The sequence below is a fragment of the Apium graveolens genome, chromosome 6 (assembly GCF_009905375.1).
Source record: "Apium graveolens cultivar Ventura chromosome 6, ASM990537v1, whole genome shotgun sequence".
NCBI classification, from domain to species: domain Eukaryota; kingdom Viridiplantae; phylum Streptophyta; class Magnoliopsida; order Apiales; family Apiaceae; genus Apium; species Apium graveolens.
This window is the reverse complement of record NC_133652.1, coordinates 81,974,735-81,998,355: the sequence shown is the minus strand read 5'-3', so window position 1 is coordinate 81,998,355 and position 23,621 is coordinate 81,974,735. Positions and strand designations below refer to the sequence as shown.

General features: G+C 33.2%; 2 protein-coding genes across 2 annotated transcripts; both read left to right on the top strand.

Annotated features, from left to right (window-relative positions):
- The first annotated feature begins 18,347 nt into the window (after positions 1–18,347).
- Positions 18,348–20,546, top strand: LOC141665271 (uncharacterized). Its single transcript, XM_074471254.1, has 3 exons — positions 18,348–19,101; positions 19,315–19,414; positions 20,018–20,546. The coding sequence occupies exons 1-3, from the start codon at positions 18,348–18,350 to the stop codon at positions 20,544–20,546; spliced, it is 1,383 nt and encodes a 460-aa protein (XP_074327355.1).
- Positions 20,547–21,619: 1,073 nt separating this feature from the next.
- On the top strand, positions 21,620–21,985 carry LOC141665270 (secreted RxLR effector protein 161-like). The gene has a single exon (XM_074471252.1). It carries the CDS (start codon positions 21,620–21,622, stop codon positions 21,983–21,985), a length of 366 nt encoding a protein of 121 aa, XP_074327353.1.
- The last annotated feature ends 1,636 nt before the right edge of the window (positions 21,986–23,621 follow it).

Genomic DNA, 23,621 nt, shown 5'->3' with positions numbered 1-23,621 from the left:
GTACCATTTCATAAGGGAACATGTGGAAGCAGGTATAGTGAAATTGCTCTTTATTCCAACAGATCAACAAGTAGCAGATATATTCACCAAGCCTCTCTGTGAAGCTACATTCACAAGATTGGTGAAAGAATTGGGAATGATATCAGGATAATTCTTAAACTCTGATAATTAAGATTACTTATATTTTGAAGCATGGACTTTCTTAGATCCAGTGAGATTGGGTTTGCTCTCACAGCTCCACCCACAATCTCTGGTGACCAGGTGCTTGCTATCTGGAGGATTGGATTATTTGATTATGGAGGAGCTAATGGATTTCCAAGCCTTGTATTTGAATTTGACAATAAAACAAGGATTGTAACTTCTCAAACTGTAAAGGATGCATTACAGTTGCTTACTCATACCTCCTACTCAAGTCTGATAGGTGATACTGAAATGAGGAGATTCTTTACTGAGATTGGCTCTGACAAGGATTTGAAGAACCTTGGTTAATTAAAAAGGAATCGGCTAAGGAAGGAATAAAGTTTCTTCATTGACTGTATCACAAAGGCTTTCAACAACAAATCTTCGAATTTTGATGCATTGCCCATTATGATAGTGCAGATAGGGTACTCCCTAATTCATGGTTCATATTATGACTATGGTAGAGCATTCCTGTCTTTTATTGGTGATAGGATAAATACTGATAGAAATATAGTATATAATGCTAGATTCTGTCAGTTGATTTTTTAATGTTTATTTTCCTGATATCCCTATCCCCTCTAATCAAATAGTGTCGGTGTTTAAATTGACAAAAAGGGCTTTTTCTAGCTTAATTTCACAAGATGAAAAATGGTTTATTTAGCTCCTTTAAGGTTACCTCTAGTTGCACGGAACTTGCTGTTAGTAAGGCTTTCTGAGACTTATGGTTTGTTTAACAGTCAAAGTGCTAAGCTACAGGAAATTACCTTTGGAAATCCCCTGTAGCACACCTAAGCATGACAACCCAAACACAAATCCAAACACAAACTCAACCACTAGAACAATGTCAAACGGAAGCCACCTCAGGTCTCTCCCAAAAGATACTTGTTGTAAAAAGAAAGAAAGAATTGGCTAAGAAAGCTAAAAATCCTGTTGTAGCTAAGTTAAAAGATGAAGCATCTCAAGTTCCTCATTCTTCCAAACCTTCAGAAATTGTAAAGAGGAAACTTGCACTTTCTAGGTTAGAATCAGATTCAGATGAGTACAATGTTACCTTATTTTCCAGATTTCCAAACCTTTCATCTGATTCTTCTCCAAGACCAGTTGTTCCATCAACTGAAAAAGACACATCTGCTGATATTGGTGCAAACCCCAGACCAAAGAAAAGAAGGTTGGTCAAAGCCTATTACAATCAGCATTTGCTCCAGATTAAACAGGAAATTGCTGAGGAGACACAGAGTGCATCAAATCCAAATTCTGAAATTTAGGTTACTGCTGAGGCACTTGTAGAACTGTCTGAAACTTCAGTCAAGAAATATCACAAGAGAGAAAGGGAAGTCTCTCATGAGCAAGTAGAAGTTAGTGTCAAGAGGCTGCAACCTGTAAGGGAAATGATTATTCCCTGGATCAAGCACACAAGAACCTGTATCTCAAAGGGATACAACAGCTACATCTCCTGATCCAATCCCACAAGAACCTACACCTCAAAGTGGTGCAACAGATATTGAAGAACAAGAGCCTCTAATTGAAACTGCTCAGGAGTCTATTAATACAATTGTGGAGAAGAGTACACTAGAACCTGGTTGTTAAAGTCATCTAGCAACTCCTGATTCTCCATCTACACAAGAACCATTGCATCAATGTTGCAATGAAGGCCCTACTCCTGCTGCAGTGACTCTTATTATAGATGTTGAAGGCAGAATTCATTCGTCTCAGTTGTCTACTGATGTTTTGTCAGTACTACCACTGAATGTCTGCACGGAAGCTGCATCTTCAGATTCACAAGGTATAAATACTGTTATTACTTTATCAGTATTTATTCTAAATACTAATCTAGACTTTTCAACATTTATTTTTCATGATATAAACCCTGTTGGTATGATTATTTCTAGACCTTATTTAAGGACTACCTTTAGGTATATGACCACAGAGCACCCTTCTTTAGCCACCTCTTATTTTTGTGGGACAATCTTTCTGAACTTTTTCTGTGAGATGTGTGAAAAGATTGATAAAAAGACAGAATTAAAAAGAGGCTGAATCCTTCCTGGCAAAAGGAAAGATAGATGAGATATAGGATTTAGTAATCATTGTGAGGAAGCTCTGACTATTAAAAGTCATGAGATGTGTGGTGTGAGGAGTAGTGAGACTATTTTAAAAGAATAGAGAGATTAAGTTTTACTTGCTATATGTTTGCAGGTGCATAGAGTACTAAAGAAACAGCTACCGGCCAACAGTCTGTTGAACCTCAAATAAACTCTGATGTACCAAGTGATGTTAATCTCCCTGTAAGTCTAAGTACTGATACTTTCTTGTAGTCCATACATTCTACTATTCCACCACATGAGACAATCCCTATTTTTGTTGAAAAAAATCATCGACTCTGCTTTCCATCATCTGAGAAAATCCCTGTTGTTGCTGAAGATGAAGTAGCACAACAGTCCATTAATAAAGTTTCATCCATTTCAGAGTTACCACAGCATTTTACAGGAACTAAGGTCCTGGAAATAGATTTTGAAGCTCCAGTTCATTTTATCTACAATACTTGAAGATGTGGAGTTAACTGTTGATGGTGTGGAAGCTTCTGAGGCTGCTGGATCACATACTGCACCGATTTATAATTTTATTCTACATGCTGAAGCTGGTGATGAAGTTCAGCAATTAGTGCAAAATCTAGTTGCTATTAAAGAATCTAATGATGGTGAAGAAGCTAATATTTCTAATGCTATTATAGATCCTGAGGATGATTTATTTCTTCCCTGAAGATATGTCTATGCATGTGAGATAACAGAAAAATAAAAGAGTTAGATTCTAAGAAAGAAAAAGATTATTTTGATAATCTCTGGAATGCTCATTGGAAAGATTATACATATCTTATTTCCAAGACAAAAGTTGTTGCACATCTGGAAATAACAGAACAGAAGATTAAAGATCCTGATATGCTGAATCATCTAAAAGCATCAACTTTAGTTGTCATATTCTTACATACAGCTCAAGAAGCAACCACTTCTCAAATCAATCAAATCAAAGAATCATTAATTCCTTCAAGGATGACTACTCATCAGGAAATTCAGAAACAAATTGCACCAATAGTTTCCAGACAAACTACAATTGAATCCAGTCAAGCTAGATTGGAATCTAAACAAGTTCAAATGTCTGATCAACTTACAGAAGTACAGAATTCAATGGAGCTGATTCTTTCTCTACTGCTTGGTGATGATGCCAAAAGGGGGGGGGAATTGTTAAATCTAAATGCAAACAGCTGACATTGACAAGTATTGATGATGAAAATCCTGATGGAGGTAATAAGGGGGGACAGAAGGATAGTGAAAGGAGAAGAGGTGAAGAGCTGGTTGGAGTTAGTGGTTTATCAAAGCAATCACTAGATCTCAATCTAGACGAGGTGGAGAGAATAAGAGAAATGAAAGAAGAGTTAAATAATTGACTATGACTAAAACAATACAACAATCTTTACAAGTCACAACTGCTTCTAATGAAGACCAAGGTATTTTGGAGAGAGAAGCTGGTACTGAAGCAAGTCAATATCTTCAAACTCTGAAAGTAAAAGGAAGGAAGACAACTCTATTCTACAAGGATCCAAAAATTCAAGCATTTGACTCTAAGGTGAGTAGAAGAATCTTTGAAAGAGAAAATCCTGGAGTTGATCTTGAACAGCTAAGTCAAATGGAGGAAGACTTCAAAAATTCCATAAGGACAGCAAATGCTAATATTGTTGTTATCTCTCAAGTACTTTATGAAGATGATCCTTCTAACAGACCAACTAGAGGTGTAGTTATAAGGGAAGTCACTCAGGCAGAAGATAAAATATTTCTAAGATCTCAAGCTATTTTAATTGCTGACAAGAAGCTTAAAGGAAAAGAGAAGATATGAGAGAAGTCAAAGATTTCAAAGCCTAGAGCCAAAGCTGTTACAGAGAAGATATCAGTATCTAAGGCAACTAAATCTCACATACTGATATATCCAATCTATACAGTAGCTCAAGCTGATGATACTGAAGAAAGATGTGAAGAAGAAAAAATCAGCCAAGCTCACCAAAGAAGGAAGATTTATGGAGCTGATTGGGCTGATAAACTGAAAGTAACCTCTGACATTGCTCAAGTTAAGGAAGAAGTTGTTATTCAACCAATCAAAACCTCCGATTCTACTCATGTTGTTAATTTCTTAAACCCAATTAAAGCAGATTTACCAAATCCTGATTCTGAAGACATAGTCTCTGATTAGCCAAACTTACTTTTGAAGAAAAGAAGAAGCTACTATGGGGAAGCAAGAAACCGGCACCTAGAAGAGATTCTTCTGAAACATTAAAGAAGATTTATAGTGGAAGTTCTCGATCTAAACAACCTGGAATCACAAGTAATCTTGGAAAATTAAATATTGATGATCCATTTGTAGGAGATGCTTTGACTCTAATAAAGCATTCTTATTTGACAGAAATTGGAGACAATGTAATGCTTCAAGACTTACAGAAGATCATATCAGTGCAAATTGTTATTGATCATGCTGAAGAGAAAATAATTTATTTTCTGGAGTCTGGGAGAAGCTTAAGGTTGAACCAATAACAGTTAAGAGACACACCATGGCAGGAATGAGTACTTATTACTATAATTCTCAAGGTAACTAATCCTGTAACTGCCAGATGGTCTGCATTCAAAAAGAACCTGATACAGTTAAAGTATAGAAGAATGTCTTATAAATCAAACTATATTCCAAAGTACATTGATCAATCTGAATATACTGTTGATATGCCTATTGGAGAAGCCAAGATAGAAATGAGACTAGGGACTAAAGTTTTAACCTTTAATCCTGATGGGAAGAAAATTGAGTTTCTAGAGCTGGATGATCTATCTCTTGGAAATTTAAAGTTACATAAGTTGAGGGCTGCCATCTATCAGAATGATGAATTAACAGATGAACTGAGGGAACATAAACAGAGGATGCAATGATATTTGGATGTAATGGAAGAGAATCTGCTGAGGGAGTTTCTTGAAGATTTTTCAGACTATGTTAGATTTCAGAATGAAGAGTAAAGTCTGATAGTCACTGAAGTAAGAATGAATATGATTACTTAATTTCTGTATTTAGATAGTTTTGACATCATCAATTGAAACTTGTACATATTGCCATCATGCACAAGTTGAGGGAGATTGTTAAATATAATTGATGATATCAGCAGAAACTATCAGAAGTTCATATCAGAACTTATATCAATGGATGATGATATCAATGGATGATGATATCAACGGATAATGATATCAACGGATGATGATGTCAATGGATGACGAAATCAGGATTTGTCACATCAATTGATCTTCGATGAGGAAAAGGAAACATAAATTCAAGGCGGTGAAGGATTTTATCTCAGAAGCATTGTATTAGGTTTCCTTGTTATTGATAGAATAGGATTCCTTATACAGTGTATAGATGTGCTCTATATAAAGCGCAGATTAGGTTCATGCTATAAACATTACGAACATTGTTATATTTTTCGCATAACCTAGAAGCTTTCAAGGATATTTGTTTATCCTTTCAAGAGAGTACGTTTGTAATCAGTTTTTATCTGTTAATATAAAAACTGTTGATTCTGTTGAAGCTTTGTCGAATTGATTGAATTAAATGTATTCATCCCCTTCTATAGTTAGTTAAGGGCATAACAGATCTTTAGGACCATAATAAGCTGGGATGACCATGTCTCCTTCTATAGACTCTTCAATCCTTTCCATAGGAATAAAAGGTCTATTCTTCAGAATCTGGATGTACATGGGATTGGCCATCCTTAGAAACAACACCATCTTCTTTTTCCATAATGTGTAGTTAGTCTTATCAAAGGTTGGTATCTTTATACTTCTAATCTTCTGTGTATTCATTCTTCCAGGATCTTTAATCCGTTTTCTTTCAGATTTTGCTCTGATACCACTTGTTAGGTAATGAATACAACACAGGGGGGTGAATTTGTTTTGGTTATTTTTAAGGCTTTTTGAGTATTTGTTTATTGGTTAACAAAACAGATTATAAATGCAGTAATATTATGTTAACTGAAATAAAATAGTGCACGTAATATTTCAAAACTTACTTAATTTTATATCAAAATCAAGCTAGTATTTTGCTACAAATCCTGGGTTCTTTGTAAGTAAAGAACTCGGCTTCTTCCTTAAAAGAGTTACAAGAAAAACTAGATCTGTTTGATACAATTTTAAAAGCAAGGACCAGTGTTAAATTTATATATTAGTAAACACAGGTTTACACAACATGCAATAAGATGTACTAAACCCCACTTTAAGTTATCTCTAAAACTTTCTATTTCCGGCTTAGTGTATCTTTGTAAATCCTGTGAGTCCGTGACTTTCCTTTGTCAGTTAATCTTGGCCTTTGATCTTGTACTCTTCAAGCTGCTTTTGTAGACTTTTCAATCTAAGTGATTAGATCATTTGTTGATTGATAATCGTGAATATTTAACTTGCCTGCATTTCTGAACTTTGAGCTTCATGTCGAGATCTCCAGTTTGGTGTATAGAGAACTGACATCTAGATAAGTATAATGGCTTATCTAGATCTCTTAGTTCTCTATAAGTGTTTTGGCTTGTCGAGGTCTCCAATTTCTCTATAAGTAACTTTGACTTGTCGATATCTCTGAGTTCTCTATAAGTGAACTTGACTTGTCGAGGTCTCCAAATCTCTGTATGTAGAAATAACTTATCGATATCTCTAATCTTCACATCTTCATTTGTCTTGTCGATATCTCTTAGTTCTTAATATGCAGAAATGACTTGTCGATATCTCCAATTTTCATATCTTCATTTGACTTGTCGATATTTCTGCAACTTCTCGATAAACCATTGTGGAGTTCTCGAATGACTTCTCGATATGACTTGATCTGTGACTTGTAGATATCTTGACTTAGGATATTTTTCCCAAATAGATTTATTCAACTCCAAGTTTCTTCATAATTTTTCTGAGGCATGATCTTCGTGATATTCTTCCAGAGTTTATTTATAGGCTTGAGACTGTTTATAAAAAATTACTCAAGTCTAATCTTTGACATTTTTACAGACTCAAGTAATACAATACAAAATACAAATTTAGATTATCATACAACTAATTCTTAGGGATGTCAATTTGACTTAGTCTTGTTATGATACAGGCATCTTGCACAACACATATCGAAACTACCTCTGAGGCTGATAGAGAATATCTTCTTATTATTTCCGCTAATCCTAGTAACAAGAAAATCTTAGAAAAGTTTCACTCACTTTCCTCAGGATTATATATGATAAAAATTAGAACTATTGAGTCACACAATGTCATTGCTTCCAAACTCATAGATCCAAAATCTTTTACACTTTGGAATGAAAGATTAGGTCATCCTGGTGTCTCTATGATGCGTCGTATTATAGGGAATTCTACTGGTCATCCTCTTAAAGATTTTAAAGCTCTTTCCAATAATGACCTTCCATGTTCAGTATGTTCTTTAGGAAAATTGATTAATCGACCATCTCCTACTAAAGTTTGGCTTGAAAGTCCAACTTTTCTAGAAAGGAACCAAGGCGATACATGTGGACCTGTACACCCATCATCTGGCTCATTTAGGTACTTCATGGTATTAATCTATGCCTCAACTAGATGGTCTCATGTTTGTCTTCTCTCAACTCGTAATGATGTTTTTACAAAATTACTTGCCCAAATAATCAAATTACGAGCTCAATTTCCAGATCATTACATTAAGTCAATTCGTTTAGATAATGTCAGTGAATTCACATCTGCAACCTTTGTCAACTATTGCATGTCTGTAGGAATCTTAGCTGAACACCTAGTTCCTCATGTACATACACAAAATGGGTTAGCCGAGTCTTTTATCGAAAGACTCCAACTTATTGCAAGACCGCTGTTGTTAAAAACAAAATTATCTACATCTATTTGCGATCACGCAATACTTCATGTTGCTAATATTATTAGGATTAGACCAACTTCCTATAACCAACATTCTCTGCTATAACCGGTACTTGGTCAAGTTCCGAATATTTCTCACTTCAAAATTTTCGAAAGTGCTGTATATGTACCGATTGTTCCACCACAAAGATCGAAGATGGGAGCTCAAAGAAGAGTAGGTATCTGCATTAGTTTTGATTCCACGTCTATAATTAGATATCTGAAGCCTCTAATTGGAGATTTATCTACCGCAAGATATGCAAATTATCATTTTGACGAGTTTATGTTTCCTCCCTTAGGGGGAGATAAACATTCGAATAAAGTTAATCCTGACATAACAAGGAATGCATCAGGGTTATATTTTCTAGATCCACGTACCGATCAATACGAACTTGAAGTTAAAAGAATTATCCTTATGCAAAATATCGCAAACCAAATGCCTGACGCATTTAACGATTCTAAAAATATAACTAAATCTCATATAACTGCAGTGAAAAATCCAACTAGAATAGATATACCAATTCAAAAATCAGATACAAAAGAATTGGTTACAGAATCAAAGCCACGTCGGAAGCGTGGTAGACCGGTCGGTGCAAAAGATGTTGCACCACGAAAAAGAAAAATAAAGAACATTATCCCTGAAGTGGCACATGCTCCAGAAGAAGCAAATATCCCTGAAGTGGTATTATCTCCCGAAGAGATTCCAGTCCCTGAAGATACTGGATTAAACAATCATGTAATTTCAATAAATTATGTGCATCATATAAAATTATGGAATCAAAGTAAAGCCATAATCGATGATGTATTTATATATTTTGCGGCATTGGGTGTCGACATAAATTGTGATCATGAACCATAAAGTGTAGATGAATGTCGTCGAAGAAAAGACTGGCTAAAATGGAAAGACGCAATCCAAACATAATTAAATTTATTGCATAAAAGAGAAGTATTTTGACCTTTTGTCCAAACACCAATCGGTGTGAACCCTATTGGGAATACATGGGTATTCATAAGAAAACAAAATTAAAAGAATGAAATTATGATATATAAAGCCTGACTTGTAGCACATGGGTTTTCTCAAAGGCCTGACATTGATTATCAAGAGACATACTCTCCAGTGATGGATGAAATTACTTTTCGTTTTATAATAGGTTTGACATCTAAAGAAAATTTGGAAACACGTCTTATAGACGTTTTTACTGCATACATGTATGGTTCACTTGATAGTGAAATTTTTATGAAAATCCCATAAGGGTTAAAAATGGATGATTTCAAGAAACCTCGGCATATATACTCCATTAAACTTCAACGATCATTGGATGGACTAAAATAATCTGGTCGTATGTGGTATAGCAGACTTTGTCGCTATTTAAAATGTATGGGTATATTAGTATCAAATTTCTCCATGTGTCTTTATAAAAAAATTATAATATGGTTTTATGATTATTGTTGTATATGTGGATGATTTAAATCTTGTAGGAACAACTAAGAGGTTAATGATGTTGTAATATACCTAAATACATAGTTTGAAATGAAAGACCTTGGAAGGACAAAATATTGTCTCAGGATACAATTCGAGCACTTGTCAACGGAAATTTTCCTCCACAAATCCACATATACTGAAGAGGTCTTAAACAGATTTTACATGGATAAATCTCGTCCATTGACTACTCCAATGATAGCTAGATCCTTAGAACCTGATAAAGATCCATTTCGACCACGAGAAGATGGTAAAGAGGTTCTTGGTCCTGAAATCCCATATCTTGGAGCAATTGGTGCACTATTGTATCTTGCATATAATACAAGGCCAGATATTGCATTTCCTGTGAATTTATTGGCTAAATTTAGCTCTGCTCCGATGGACAGACATTAAAATGAGATTAAGCATATATTTCATTATCTTCGTGGAATAATTGATTTTGGGTTATTCTTCCTGAAAAACTCAACATCTCAATTGATCAGATATGCAGACGCTGGATATTTGTCAGATCCTCATTTTGGCAAGACACAAACTGGATATGTATTTACATATTACGGTGCAGCCATTTCCTGGAAATCCATGAAGTAAACTACAGTGGCAACCTCAACAAATTACTCGAAACTCATTGCAATTCATGAAGCCAGTAGAGAATGTGTTTAGTTGCGATCTATCATAAAAAAATATTCAAGAATTATGTGGATTACCAGACATCACAAGAAGTCCTGCTGTCATGTTTGAGGACAACACTACATGCATTGATTAACTCAAGGAAGGATATATCAAAGGAGACAGGACGAAACACATTTCACCAAAATTCTTCTACACTCATGAGCTTCAAAAGAATGGCGAAATTTATGTACAACAAATTTGATCATGTGACAACCTTGCTGATTTATTCACGAAGTCATTACCTAATTCAACATTTGTGAATTTGCGACATAACATTGGAATGTGTCGACTCGGGGATTTATTACAACAGAATTTAGAAAATGATTAGTTTTCCAAGGGAAGATTTTACTCTTTTTTCTTTATCAAATTTTTATCTCACTGGGTTTTTTTTGACAAGGTTTTAAGGAGGCAGTCTATGATCCATTATATAATAACAATCAAATGGGAGTGTTATGAATTGATTTTTATATTCAAAGGTTAAATTATAAAGCTCGTTTAGGAGTAGAAAACTTGAAATTCATTTAATGTACTTGTTCCCTCCTTTGACTATAAATAGCCACATTCAGTAAAAAGCAAAATACACCGAGCATTTTATCTTCTCTGCTCTTTCTCCTTCTCATATTGCTCTCTCCGATAAAACATAGTAGTTCTTTAGTAGCTCTTTTATTGTGCTCTTTCATTGTTACTATAGCCAGTATTTTATAACAATAATAAAAATTTATATCATAAAAGATTTTTTCTTGAGAGGCTATTATATAATAAAAGATAACTCATTTTATACGCATACATATATGTCCTTCAGAACCTACAATGTGCCAATCTTCTTACTTCCATTTATCTTTAGTTTCCAATTACTTTTCAATCTAAGTAATTTGGAAAGAAAAAAAAACAAATTCAATAAAAACAAACCGGTGTCGTTATAGGCCTCGTTTATTTCGATGTAACTCAACTGTGTAACTTGGAGTTCCTTAGATTATAAAATGGTTACACTGTTTGGTTTAATGTATTTTAAATTGGATAACAGAAGTTGAAGTTCCATGATATTTGTAGTTCCTACAAAATATAAGAACTTAGTTACCAAACTCAACCATGATCACTAGAAGTTACATAGCTAACAAGTACAAAATCATTTAATACTTACTAAAATTAACTACATAATTACTAGTTATATGATAATAAACCAAACACATACATTTATAATTATAGTATAACTTATAGCACTAACTTAATTTCAAAGAAGTTCAAGTTTCCATGTAACTATAAAATGACGAAATAAACGAGACCACAATAAAATTAACAAAAGAACAAAAAAACAAATAAGAAACTGTTCATAAAAGATAGGATAACAAATTTCTAAATCAAAGGGTTCCCTTTGATTAGTCACAAAAAGTCGTTATATTATAACATAAACTGTAGTTAAAGTTTTATTCTTGTATTATGACTTATTTTGATCTAATCTTTATTAGATTATAATAACCGGAATATGGTCAATTTGGTTCAACCTCCGTTATGGTTATTCATTCTCATGATCGTTAGATTTTCTTAATCAAATGATCAAAATTGTTATATCTAAATATTAAAATAAAACAATACTTAAAATTCGGGTTCGAATTTCTCCGATAATAAACATTTATATTATTATTTAGACTTAATTGCACGGAGTTGACTTCGATTATTATTTTTAGCAGGAAAATAGCTCAATCATAGAAATTATCATGCAGATGGCTTAACAATTTGTTTTTTAACGGTCGATAGCATTATCTTAACTGATGTAGATGGATGTTAATTTTCAAAGGGTAAATATGTAAAAAAAAAGTAATATAAAGACTGTATACTTACAAATACATGTATATATACAACTCCAATTATATTTTTAGGAAGATTATAACCATGACTTGTTGGGCAACCTCGAAGGCAAAAAATAAATTGAACTAAAGGTTTGCTCAGAATGTGTTGCATGCGATAATAGACCTTTGAAGGGTTATATACAAGTTTAGCTTTGGCCGTTCCAGCGACTAGTATTACTCTAATCTAATGTCACTCTTATTCTGTTGAAGATTTCACATACACTCAGAATCTTGTATTACTTGTTATATTATTGAACTTGCAAGAACTCGTATGAATGTTTCATGTTTGTATTGATATTAAGCTACAGAGCCTACATATTGTAGTAATAACCACATTGTTTAACAACTGTAAAGGTTGGATTTTGTTTCTAAATATATTATTTTAAGAAACCAATTTCTAATAATGTTGCTCTGAGTCCTCAATCTGTATTGTTCTCAGCAACTTAAGCAGCATTTTAGCCTTTATTTTAGTTCTTTCATTACACTGACTTTGAAAAAGCAACAATAATTGTGTCAAAATCTCTGCACCGATCACTTCTTCTCGAGCTCGTATTGAATCAGACATAGTATCATCATTAATAGCACTTTTACTCCCTTCATGATCTGAAACTCGAGAAACCATCTTAACTAGAGCATGCCATTAAGATGATGGACCAAATCAGTTCTTGCACTCTCTAATCTTAATAAAAATTCTAGCGCTTTCATTGTCACTGGTGCCAAGGATATCTCGTGCTTATAAGTGCCTAAAACTCGGAACTAGGTGTTTTCAAGTAATGATCACCGCTTAAACAGGGAGCTTTCTGATCCACTGATCGATCAAATGGCCTAGTGTTTGATTAGGAACCATGGATGGATCATGAAGTTTCTGCATTGTAACAGGACATGTTATATTATCAATAACTAGTCACTTCTCTATACTAAACCTGTCATAAGTGTGACATGTATAATTTACGAGTATGGTGTTACTGTTGAAACTCTCTCTGACACATATTTTCAGAAAAGGTCTACATTTGATCTCGTTATACTCTTCTGCTACTTATTGCATAATATTTTTGAGCATTTTTCTAGGACCGAGACTACAAGTATCCATATAGATCCTTGTATTTGACCTAAATGTTCACGTTAATTAACTGAAATTGGCTTGATGTTCATGTTTTTAACTACCATTTTGATAATAAATAATTGTCTGCTGCAATGATCGTAATGGGGGATATATATATATATGTGTGTCTGTGTGTCTAAGTATAGAGCCCCTGAATTACGTTTTTACATATTTGCCCTTTAAAAATTAACTAACAGAATGTTACCGGATGTTAAAAAAACTGTTCATCCACTCTCGTGATAGTTTCTATAATTAAGCATTTTCCTGCTAAAAAATAATAGTTGGAGTCACCTATGTGCAATTAAGTATATTATTTATAAAAATACAAATAAATTTTCGGGTTCGAATTCACCCAATAACAAATTAATTCAATTATTATATAATTATTATTTTAGTATTTAATTATTTTTATTAAATTTTTGTTAAATTATTTATAACATAATTGTAAATATATATATATATATATATTAATGAGAACCCGTGGATCGCACGAGTGTAAGCTAGCCAATATTTAATATCCAAGAATACGGGTGAGCAAAAAAAAGTCAAACCAACCAAACCGGACCGAACCAAACCAACTAGGCCGCCTTTTCCGATTTTTTGCCGGTTCGACTTGGTTTATGTTTGGTATGATTAAAAACTGTTATTTTACGGTTCAACCTAGTTTTAATCTCTAAATCGGACCGTTAAGATCGAACCAGACCGTTTCAATATATATTAATATATTTATTATAATTATCTATCATTTTTATGATATATATATTTATTTTAATTACTTAAGTTTATTTTATACTTTATATATTTATTTTAAAGGCTGGTGGTATTATCACTATAAATAGAGATCCGAAAGTGAGGGCACGGATACAACTTGTATTATCCACAATGACCATTGATGAATAGTTCAGACATATGGGCTATCTGTTTAAGCCTAACGAGAATTTCAGGAATATAAGAGGGGAAGATCAAAACACCCTAGTCCCACATCAAGTATATTGAGATAATTTGTTTAGTTTATATTCTAAGCATCCTAAATACACTAACAAATTATGATATTTTGGGGATGGGCCAATAAACTTTTGTTTATTTCATTGATCAAATGAAAAGACCGGTAAAATCTACGGACTAAAAATCTAAACAATCAAAATTTCAAGATTCAAATACCACCTATTACATTTAAAAATAAATATTTATTTTAAATTTTATGAGTTATTTATTGTTTTAACATACCAAAAAATATAAAAAATAGTGTAGATCAATGCAATGTCCGAGTTTTAAACTAGTAAAAATAAGATAGTTTAAGCAGTAATGTGCTACATGTGTTACAAATTAAATAAATAGAAAGCACACCTCAGCTATCTAAATGTAAAAAATGTTGTCATACGGGACCTCTAGATTTTTTAATATAATATATAAATTATTTTCAATTTAATAAACACAAGAGAACTCGCATAAAATGATACAACTAGCGACATAAACAATAAATTTTCACAGAGCGATTTGAAAATTGAAAAAATTCAAAATTTTCAGAATGAAGCCAAATTTTCTATAACGTTAAACCCGAGATTTTGAATCCAAAACTATTTTTTATAATCTGAGTTTTTAACCGTAGTAAATCTGTAAGCCACTAAAAAAAATTCAACGATTTTTTTCAAGAATATGAAATTAAAGCTCGATTTTATTGAAGAAAAAGTAAAAACAAAATTATGAAGAGGGCTTTCGGCAGGTTGCCTCCGTCCGGTGATTGAACCATCGCCAGAGTTAGATACAATAACGGCGGCAAACAAGGTCGACTATTAATCACATGTACTCATTTCTCACAAAATTATTTAGTAGCTCTAAACTCGATTTTTGCAACTGAGTAATATGAATATTGCATTATTATCCACATAATTTATGTGAGGGTCAGTTGTGAAACTATTTTTTCAACTTTTAATTTTTTAAAATATTTGTATTCAGTTTGTTAAACGGTTTGAAAATCAAACAACTAATTATCTAATTTATTTATTTATTTTAATCTGATTGCATCATCACAAAAAATTTGCCCCCACTAATACTGTTTTAAATTACTAATAGAATTATCTGTAATTTTGGGAAAAATAAATAAATAAATAGAAAGCTCGCTAATTTAATGTAGTGACGTATACGTACACAATTACCACTAGCATTAGTTTTAAACTAATTAAGTAAAGTAATGATCTTTTGGATTCTTAAAAGACAACACTTAAACACCCCCACCCACTTAATTATAGACTATTTTAGCAATTTTTATGCAGATTTAAGCTACCTCTTTATCTCTCCAGCTCCCCACCAAAAGACATTCGCGCCCACTGGCGTGTAATATTTGGCAGTTCGATAAGACAAGTTATTTATATATTCCTCTGGATAAGTTTCTCGATTTTTATTTCATTTTTTTAAACTAAGTCCCTAAAAGACATTAATTAAAATTATGAACTCTGATTTTTAGGGATGTAACAAAGTTGATTGGACCTATGTTTTGGGATGGATGTAATAAAAAATTTCTTAATTCTTTTTAAATAATGTTACCCTATTTGATAATATTATGGTCTCATTTATTTAGTCAATTAAGTGGTTACATATGAGTTTTAATTTCTCCTTAACTAAGTTACAATTACAAATTTCCATGTAATTAAAAAATTATTATTATGCAACTATAATTTACGGAGTTAAATTTGATAAATGATTAATATTTTATATTGGATCACTCTGTAAGTTACAGGGACCATGATTGATCTTAATAACTAAATTCCAATATTTTGTATTAATTATATTGGAATCTGAAATTCCCTTATCTAATCTAAAATTCACAAACCAAATACGATAACTCTTTTGATTCCAAGAAATTTTCAAGTTAGGTAGATCAAAACTAACTAGACCTATGTCTTATTTTAAACTTAATTTAAATGATGCGGACAATTACTTTTGCACATTTTTATTAATTTTATAATCTTACCATAAAATAGCATTTTCCGTAAGACAAAAAGAATTCCACGACTCGATCAAAGAATTTTTGTCACACCTTTGTTAAAACGGTCAAAAGTCATCTTTTCTGAAATCAAAAAAGAAAAAGACATCTCTTTTCTACTTTGAAGAAATTACGATGATGTGAGTTTAGAATATTATCGCTATTGTTAAAGTATTTATTTTTTATTCTTACGTGTTTTCTAGTAACTTCTCGGTTTATCGTTTTCTTTTCTTCACTGCTTAATTTTACACTATATTCATTTTGTTTCAAAATGAATATCATTTGTTGTCTCATATATCTGGTTAGGTGTACCCTACGTAATAATACTTGGCAATAAATTTTGAGCTAATACTAAATAAGTAATAATTTATTCACTAACTCTGACTTTTAAAAAATTCCTAGTAATTAATAAATAATAAATCCAATAGAGTACATAATCGTTTAAATATTTTATTTCACAGTAAAAGAACCAAAATTGATAATTACACTTAAATACCAATCAAGAGTGTTTAGTAGTGTCAAAAAAGGAAAAGAAAGAATAAGAGTGGAGTTAGATTGGTGATAAAAATAAAATGACAGGAATAAAATTAGAGTGACCCACATAATGCGCGTTTATTGCGCGTAATTGCTGAGTACATTATTGTTGTATATTATTCTCTCTATTCCACTAAATTATATACATTATTTTTCGGCATATTTTTCAACGCTCTTTTATGGCATAATTCTACAAATTTTAAAAAAAAAATCTGAATAAAAGTTTTATGTTTAAATTTTATTAAAAAAAAAATTAAAAAAATCATTATAAAACTATATTTTATAGAAGTCTCGAAATACGTGCAAATAGTAAACGTATACTAAGGGGACGGAAGTAGTAGTAATCCATGCGGTTCGTAATAAACAAATATAATTGGGTGTAGTTAAGCTCTGTATAATATTGTTGTTAAAAAAAGTATCCGTAAAAATGTGTTGTTGTAAAAATTAGATAATTATTTAATAATATTTTTGATATTTATATATTTTAAAAAGTCAAAAATAATACTTTGATGAATTTTGATAATGAAATTAGCATCTATTTGTTATAAAAGTTAAAAAGCGGTTTTTTGCAAAATATATGAGTGTTTACTTTCTCTTACGACATTTTTTAGGTTAAAACCTCTTCTCAACAAAAAAATTAAATTTTATTTTTTATCAATTTTTTTTAGCTTTTTCAGCAAAAATGATGTTCAACAAGATCACAAAACAGTCTTGTGTTTTTAAGAAAACGTTGGTAGTAATATATATTTTGGCAGGGGTCTGTTATTGTTTTTTCTGTACAAGGGGTCCTATTGTAATTATATAATTTAATATACAACTTAATTTCATTTTCTTGTCAAAAAAAGTTAATTTCATTTCACTAAATTTTAAAGTTTTGTAAAGTTTACATATATGTTTCTCTAAAAAAAATGCATGTATTTTATAACTAACACACTATGATTTAATGTTTCAAAAAAGAATATTTTTAAAAAATATTTAATCACATAAAATACGGAAAACAAATAAATTGTCATTGAAAGCATCCTAGTTTTCTAGAAGTATTGTCAAAATCATTAGATCGGATGACGCTGTCGAAATCAAATTCAAACAATTAAAATCACGGATTCTTTGATCACATTAAAAATCCCAAATTACTTTGAAGATTCCCAATAATACAAATGAAATGGTATATATGCTAAAGTAGGTGTTGTTGCATTATAGTTTCGTGTTCGGGTAGAATCTGATGTTAGTCCAGCAGTAGTAGTTTGTTTACTTGTTTTGTTCTTTATAATAGTATCTAGTGTTGGAGATTACTGTCTACCTAGTTTTTTTTTGTCAAGTTGAAGCATAATAATATTTGTTGGTTAAGTTGAAGCATAATAATAGGTTAAAATAGTGTTTTCACTACTAGAATAAGCTAGTTTTTAGGAGTTGAAATATTCTAGTTTGTTAAAATTTATTTCCTAATTTTCTCAGCAGTTGCTCACGTTTGTATTTGTTAGGCTATATAGCCAATAGTTTGATATGAATAAACATTATTGAGTTCCACGTTTCAATATATGGTATCAGAGCCTTAAAGAATCATGGAGCGAGTGAGATACATAACTAGTGTTTGAGAGGAAAAACACAAAAGGAGATGGCAGCAGACTCGGGAAACTTTACAACACCATGTGTTCCGAAATTCGACGGTGACTACGATAACTGGAGCTTGATTATGGAGAATCTTCTCCGTTCAAAGGAGTATTGGAGTGTTATTGAGTCTGGTATAGAAAAAGCTAAGGAGAATGAAGCAACAAGTAAGGACTCGCAGAACGAAGCAACAAAGAAGGCACAACAAAAGGCATTCGATGAAGCAAGGCTGAAAGATCTGAAAGCAAAGAATTATCTATTCCAGTCGATAGATAAGAGCATTTTGAAAACCATCACACATAAGGAGACTGCCAAACAGTTATGGGAGTCGATGAAAGTCAGGTATCAGGGAAGTGCTAGAGTAAAGCGTGCACAACTGCAACGACTTCGCAGTACATTCGAAATTCTGGAGATGAAATCAGGAGAAGGTGTGTCATATTACTTCGCAAGAGTTATGTCTACGGCCAATGATATGCGAAATTGTGGAGAAGATATGAATGATGTCAAAATAGTTGAGAAAATACTGCGAAGTCTTACAGACAACTTCAACTTTGTGGTATGCTCTATTGAGGAGTCGAAGGACATTGATAAGCTCACTGTTGATGAATTGCAAGCATCTCTGTTGGTACATGAACAAAAAGTAATTTCTAAGAGGAATGAAGAGCAAGTCTTTCAGGTGGAAAGTGAGCCAAGAAATATGATGACACGAGGGAGAAACACATATCAGAGAGGAAGAAATGGTTTTAGAGGGCGTGGCAGAGGTAGATCATTCGTTAATAGATCAGCCATAAACTGCTTTCGATGTGGGAAACAAGGACATTATCAATTCGAGTGCTCAAGCCTGGAAAAAGGAGTCAACTATGCTGAGTTTGACAAGAAGGAAGATCTACTGCTGATGGCACACACATAAGTTGGTCAATCTGAAGGGAAAGGCATTTGGTTTCTCGATTCTGGATGTTTAAACCATATGACAGGAAACAAAACTTGGTTTATTGAGTTGGACGAAAACTACAAGCACTCTGTCAAATTGGGTAATAGCTCGAGGTTGATGGTTGAAGGCAAATGGAGTGTCAGGTTTGAAGTACAAGGGATTACATAAATGGTTTCTGATGTCTACTATGTTCCGAACGTCACCAATAATTTACTAAGTATTGGCCAGCTTCAAGAGAAACGATTGGTGATCTTGATTAAAGAAGGAACTTATAGAATCTACCATCATCAAAGAGGCATGATCGTAAACGCACCAATGACAACAAATCGCATGTTCATGATTTATGCAAATAGGAAGCCACAACATGATAATTTCCTGAAGATGGATGAAGAAGACTTGGAGAATCTCTGGCACAGGAGATATGGGCATTTAAATAATAAGTCCATCCAAATTATGCAATAAAAGAAAATGGTAGATGGGATTCCAAATATGAAGGAAAGAGTCAAGGTCTGCACTGTATGCAATGTGGGTAAGCAACAAAGGAAAAAGTTTCCAAGAAGGAGCGAGTGGAGGGCATATGAGAAATTAAAGTTAATACATGCAGATCTATGTGGCCCTATCACTCCAACATCTCACAACGGTAAGAGATATATGCTGGTATTTGTAGATGATTTTTCTCGAAAAACTTGAATTTATTTTTTATCGAACAAGGCAGAAACTTTTAATTCTTTCAAAATATTTAAAAGCTCTATTGAAAAAGAAGCAAAGACCTCCATTTGTGTACTAAGAACTGACAGGGGGGGAGAATTTACAACTAATGAGTTCAATAAGTTCTGCAAGGATCACGCCATAAGACGACAACTCACAGCAGCATACTCTCCTCAACAAAATGGAGTGGCGAAAAGAAGAAATCGAACAATTATGAACATGGTCCACTGTTTGTTATCTGAGAAGGAGATGTCACGATCACTATGGCCAGAGGCAGCTAATTGGACGGCGCATGTGTTGAACCGCAGCTTTACAAAGGCAGTGAAAGATATGGTTCCCGAAGAAAGATGGACAGAAGAAAAACCAAATGTTGATTACTTCAGAGTATTTGGTTCTATTGCACATATGCACATCCCCGAACAGAAGAGAATTAAACTTGATGATCGAAGTCATAAGTGTGTTCTGCTCGGAGTCGGTGACGAATCTAAAGCTTATCGGCTGTATGATCCTGTAACAAAGGAAATAGCTGTCAGCAGGGATGTCATTTTTGAAGAAAATAAACAATAGGACTGGAATTTGAGCCCAACAGAGATAAAGCAGGATATTCTGGCTTGGGGAGATGACGAAGGTGTGATGGAAGATAGTGAAGAAGAACATTATGTTATAGACGAAATTGACGGGGAAACTCAACATGTTGAAGATGATACTCGAGAGTTCAATCCAGAAAGCAAGGAGTTGACATCACAACACGAGGAACGACCAAGAGTACGTATGTAGCCTTGTTGGATGCGTGATTATGAAACCGGTGAAGGTTTATCCGAGGAAGAACAAGAAGAAACCTTTGTTTTTTATGTCTCCCATGATGATCCGAAAAACTTTGAAGAAGTTGTAAAAGAAAAGAAGTGGCAGGATGCAATGGAGCAAGAAATTCAATGTATTGAGAGAAACAAGATTTGGGAACTTGTGTCATTACCGGATGAAGCAAAGAAAATTGGCGTTAAATGGGTTTATAAAACTAAATTAAATGAAGAAGGCAATGTGGATAAATGTAAAGCTAGACTTGTCGCCAAAGGGTACTTACAAACGGCGGGATTGGACTACGGAAAAGTGTATGCACCAGTAGCTCGTTGGGATACCATCAGAATTTTGTTAGCAGCAGCAGCTCAGCGAGGATGGAACGTTCACCAGTTAGACGTCAAGAGCGCTTTTCTGTACGGGGAGTTAATGGAGGAGGTATATGTCGAGGAACCTGAAGGTTTTTATCAAAAAGGGAGAAGAAAATAAGGTTTATCGACTGTGGAAGGCTCCCTACGGCTTAAAATAAGCTCCAAGAGCTTGGTTTAGCATAATTGAAAGTTACTTTCGGATGGAAGGATTTCAGAAAAGCAATATGATCACACTCTATTTTTGAAGAAACATGGAGAAAAAATATTGATGGTAAGTCTTTATGTTGATGACTTAATATACACAGGAAATGATGAGAATATGTGCATGGATTTTAAGTTGTCAATGCAGAAAGAGTTTGAGATGACAGACCTAGGAAAAATGAAGTTTTTTCTGGGAGTTGAAGTCAATCAGAGTAAGAATGGAATCCATTTTTGCCAAAAGAAGTATGCTAAGGAAGCCTAGAAAGATTCGATATGTGGAACTGCAATGCCGTCAAAAATCCAATAGTCCCTGGTATTGTTTTGTCTAAGGAAGGAAGCAGAAATGTTGATTCAACACTATACAAACAGCTGGTCGGATGCCTAATGTATTTGACTGTAAGTCGGCCAGATTTAATGTTTGTTGTTTGTCTGATCTCTCGCTATATGGCTGAGCCTAAAGAAGAACATATGATGATTGCAAAAAGAGTTTTAGGGTATTTGAAGGGAACACTCGATTACGGAGTCTTTTATAAAAGAAGCATTGGATCTAATCTGCTGGGATACACAGACAGCGATTATGCGCGAGATGTCGATGATAGAAAAAGCACATCAGGATATGTATTTTTACTAAGCGGATGAGCAATCTGTTGGAGTTCAAGAAAGCAGGAGATAGTTACTCTTTCGTCTACGGAGGCTGAATATGTTTGTTAGGTCACACAACACTGTAGAAGGGGGTTGAATACGGTGTAGAATACAATCAAATCGATTTAAAGCACATGTAACAGAAAACAGATGTATTCGATATAATAAACTCTGTTACATTGGAACTGTTCTCTCTCAGTGATGAACAAATATCATGAGAGCTGCTAGGTTACAATATATGATCTTCTCGATGATCGTAACTCTTATAGAGTAAACCTATGTATGTGTTTATATAGACACACAGTTACAAGATAACTTCTAGTTGATATGGAATATAATTCTGTCTCCTAAAATATATCAACCAGATATCTTATATAATTCTTCTAGTCTTCTAACTCTTTCCATGCATATCTTCTTCTTATATTATTCTCGATCTTCTTTCCTGTGAATCAGCTTCCTTCCTTAACTGTTAGTCCTCCAGTACTTAAGTTCTGATATCCATCTTCTGATACTATCTTCTGATAATCTAAGTCCTGATATCCTTAAGTCCTGACTTCCAGTAAGTCCTGATTCCAGTAAGTACTGATATTTCCTGTTAGTTAAGATCTGAAAACTAAACATGAAACATATTAGACATGACATCTCAAATATATCCAACAATCTCCCCCAACTTGTAAATTATGCAAGAATATACAAGTCAATAGATTTAATGATGTCAAAAACATTTAAGTTAAAATGTAATAAGAGTTTAATTAAACTATTAATTACAACTTACAAAACATCCAGCTTTACCAACATCACTGAATCAATTTGAATCCATAATGATTCTTAACAAAATCATTAATCGGATTATCTTCAGCTTTCTTCAGAACTTCAGTTAACTGTGCTTTGACCTGCATCAGTTCTTCTTCTACTATCACCAATTTGATAAATGGTTGTTCTGAGAGCTTGAATGGATGTTCTTTCAAGTCCATCACCAAGTCTGATAACCTTAGGATGTGAAGAGTTTTCATTATAACATAAGCATCTTCCTTTCAGAATAACTTCCACCTTAGTAGAATTCTTCAGCATAGGAATTTCTCTTCCATCACCTTCAGTAATCATTGGACTGTAATGAGAAGTCTTTGTACCAGAGATTCTGAATAGATCTCTTATAGCCTTCAATATGTATTCTGACCATCTTCTTGTAACATCAGATTTTACTTTCAGAAGATAGTGAATATGTTGAAGTTCTCTGATAGACTTCTTTAATACATCAGTATCAGCTAATCTATAAGTCCTTCCATCATTGAGAAATAAGATCAATTTCTCTTTTAGATTCTCCTTATCATGAGCATCTATCACAACTTGAGCAGACAACACCTTGTCAAGGTGCCTTTGTTTGATTTGTTCACATGGTTTGTCTGTCAATATGAAAGGATCTCTTAGAGTAACCTCTACTCCTGTTTGAATCTTCTCTTCATCAGAACCTAATCCAGCTCTATCTCTAGGTTGCTTGGCTTTCAACCCAAATGTAGCAAGTTGATTAATCATGAGATTGGATTTTGGTTCAACTGGAGTAGCTTTCTTCAATAATAACTTCTTCTTATCAGCAATTGTCATTTTGTCCAAATCAACTTGAGCATTGTTAGTA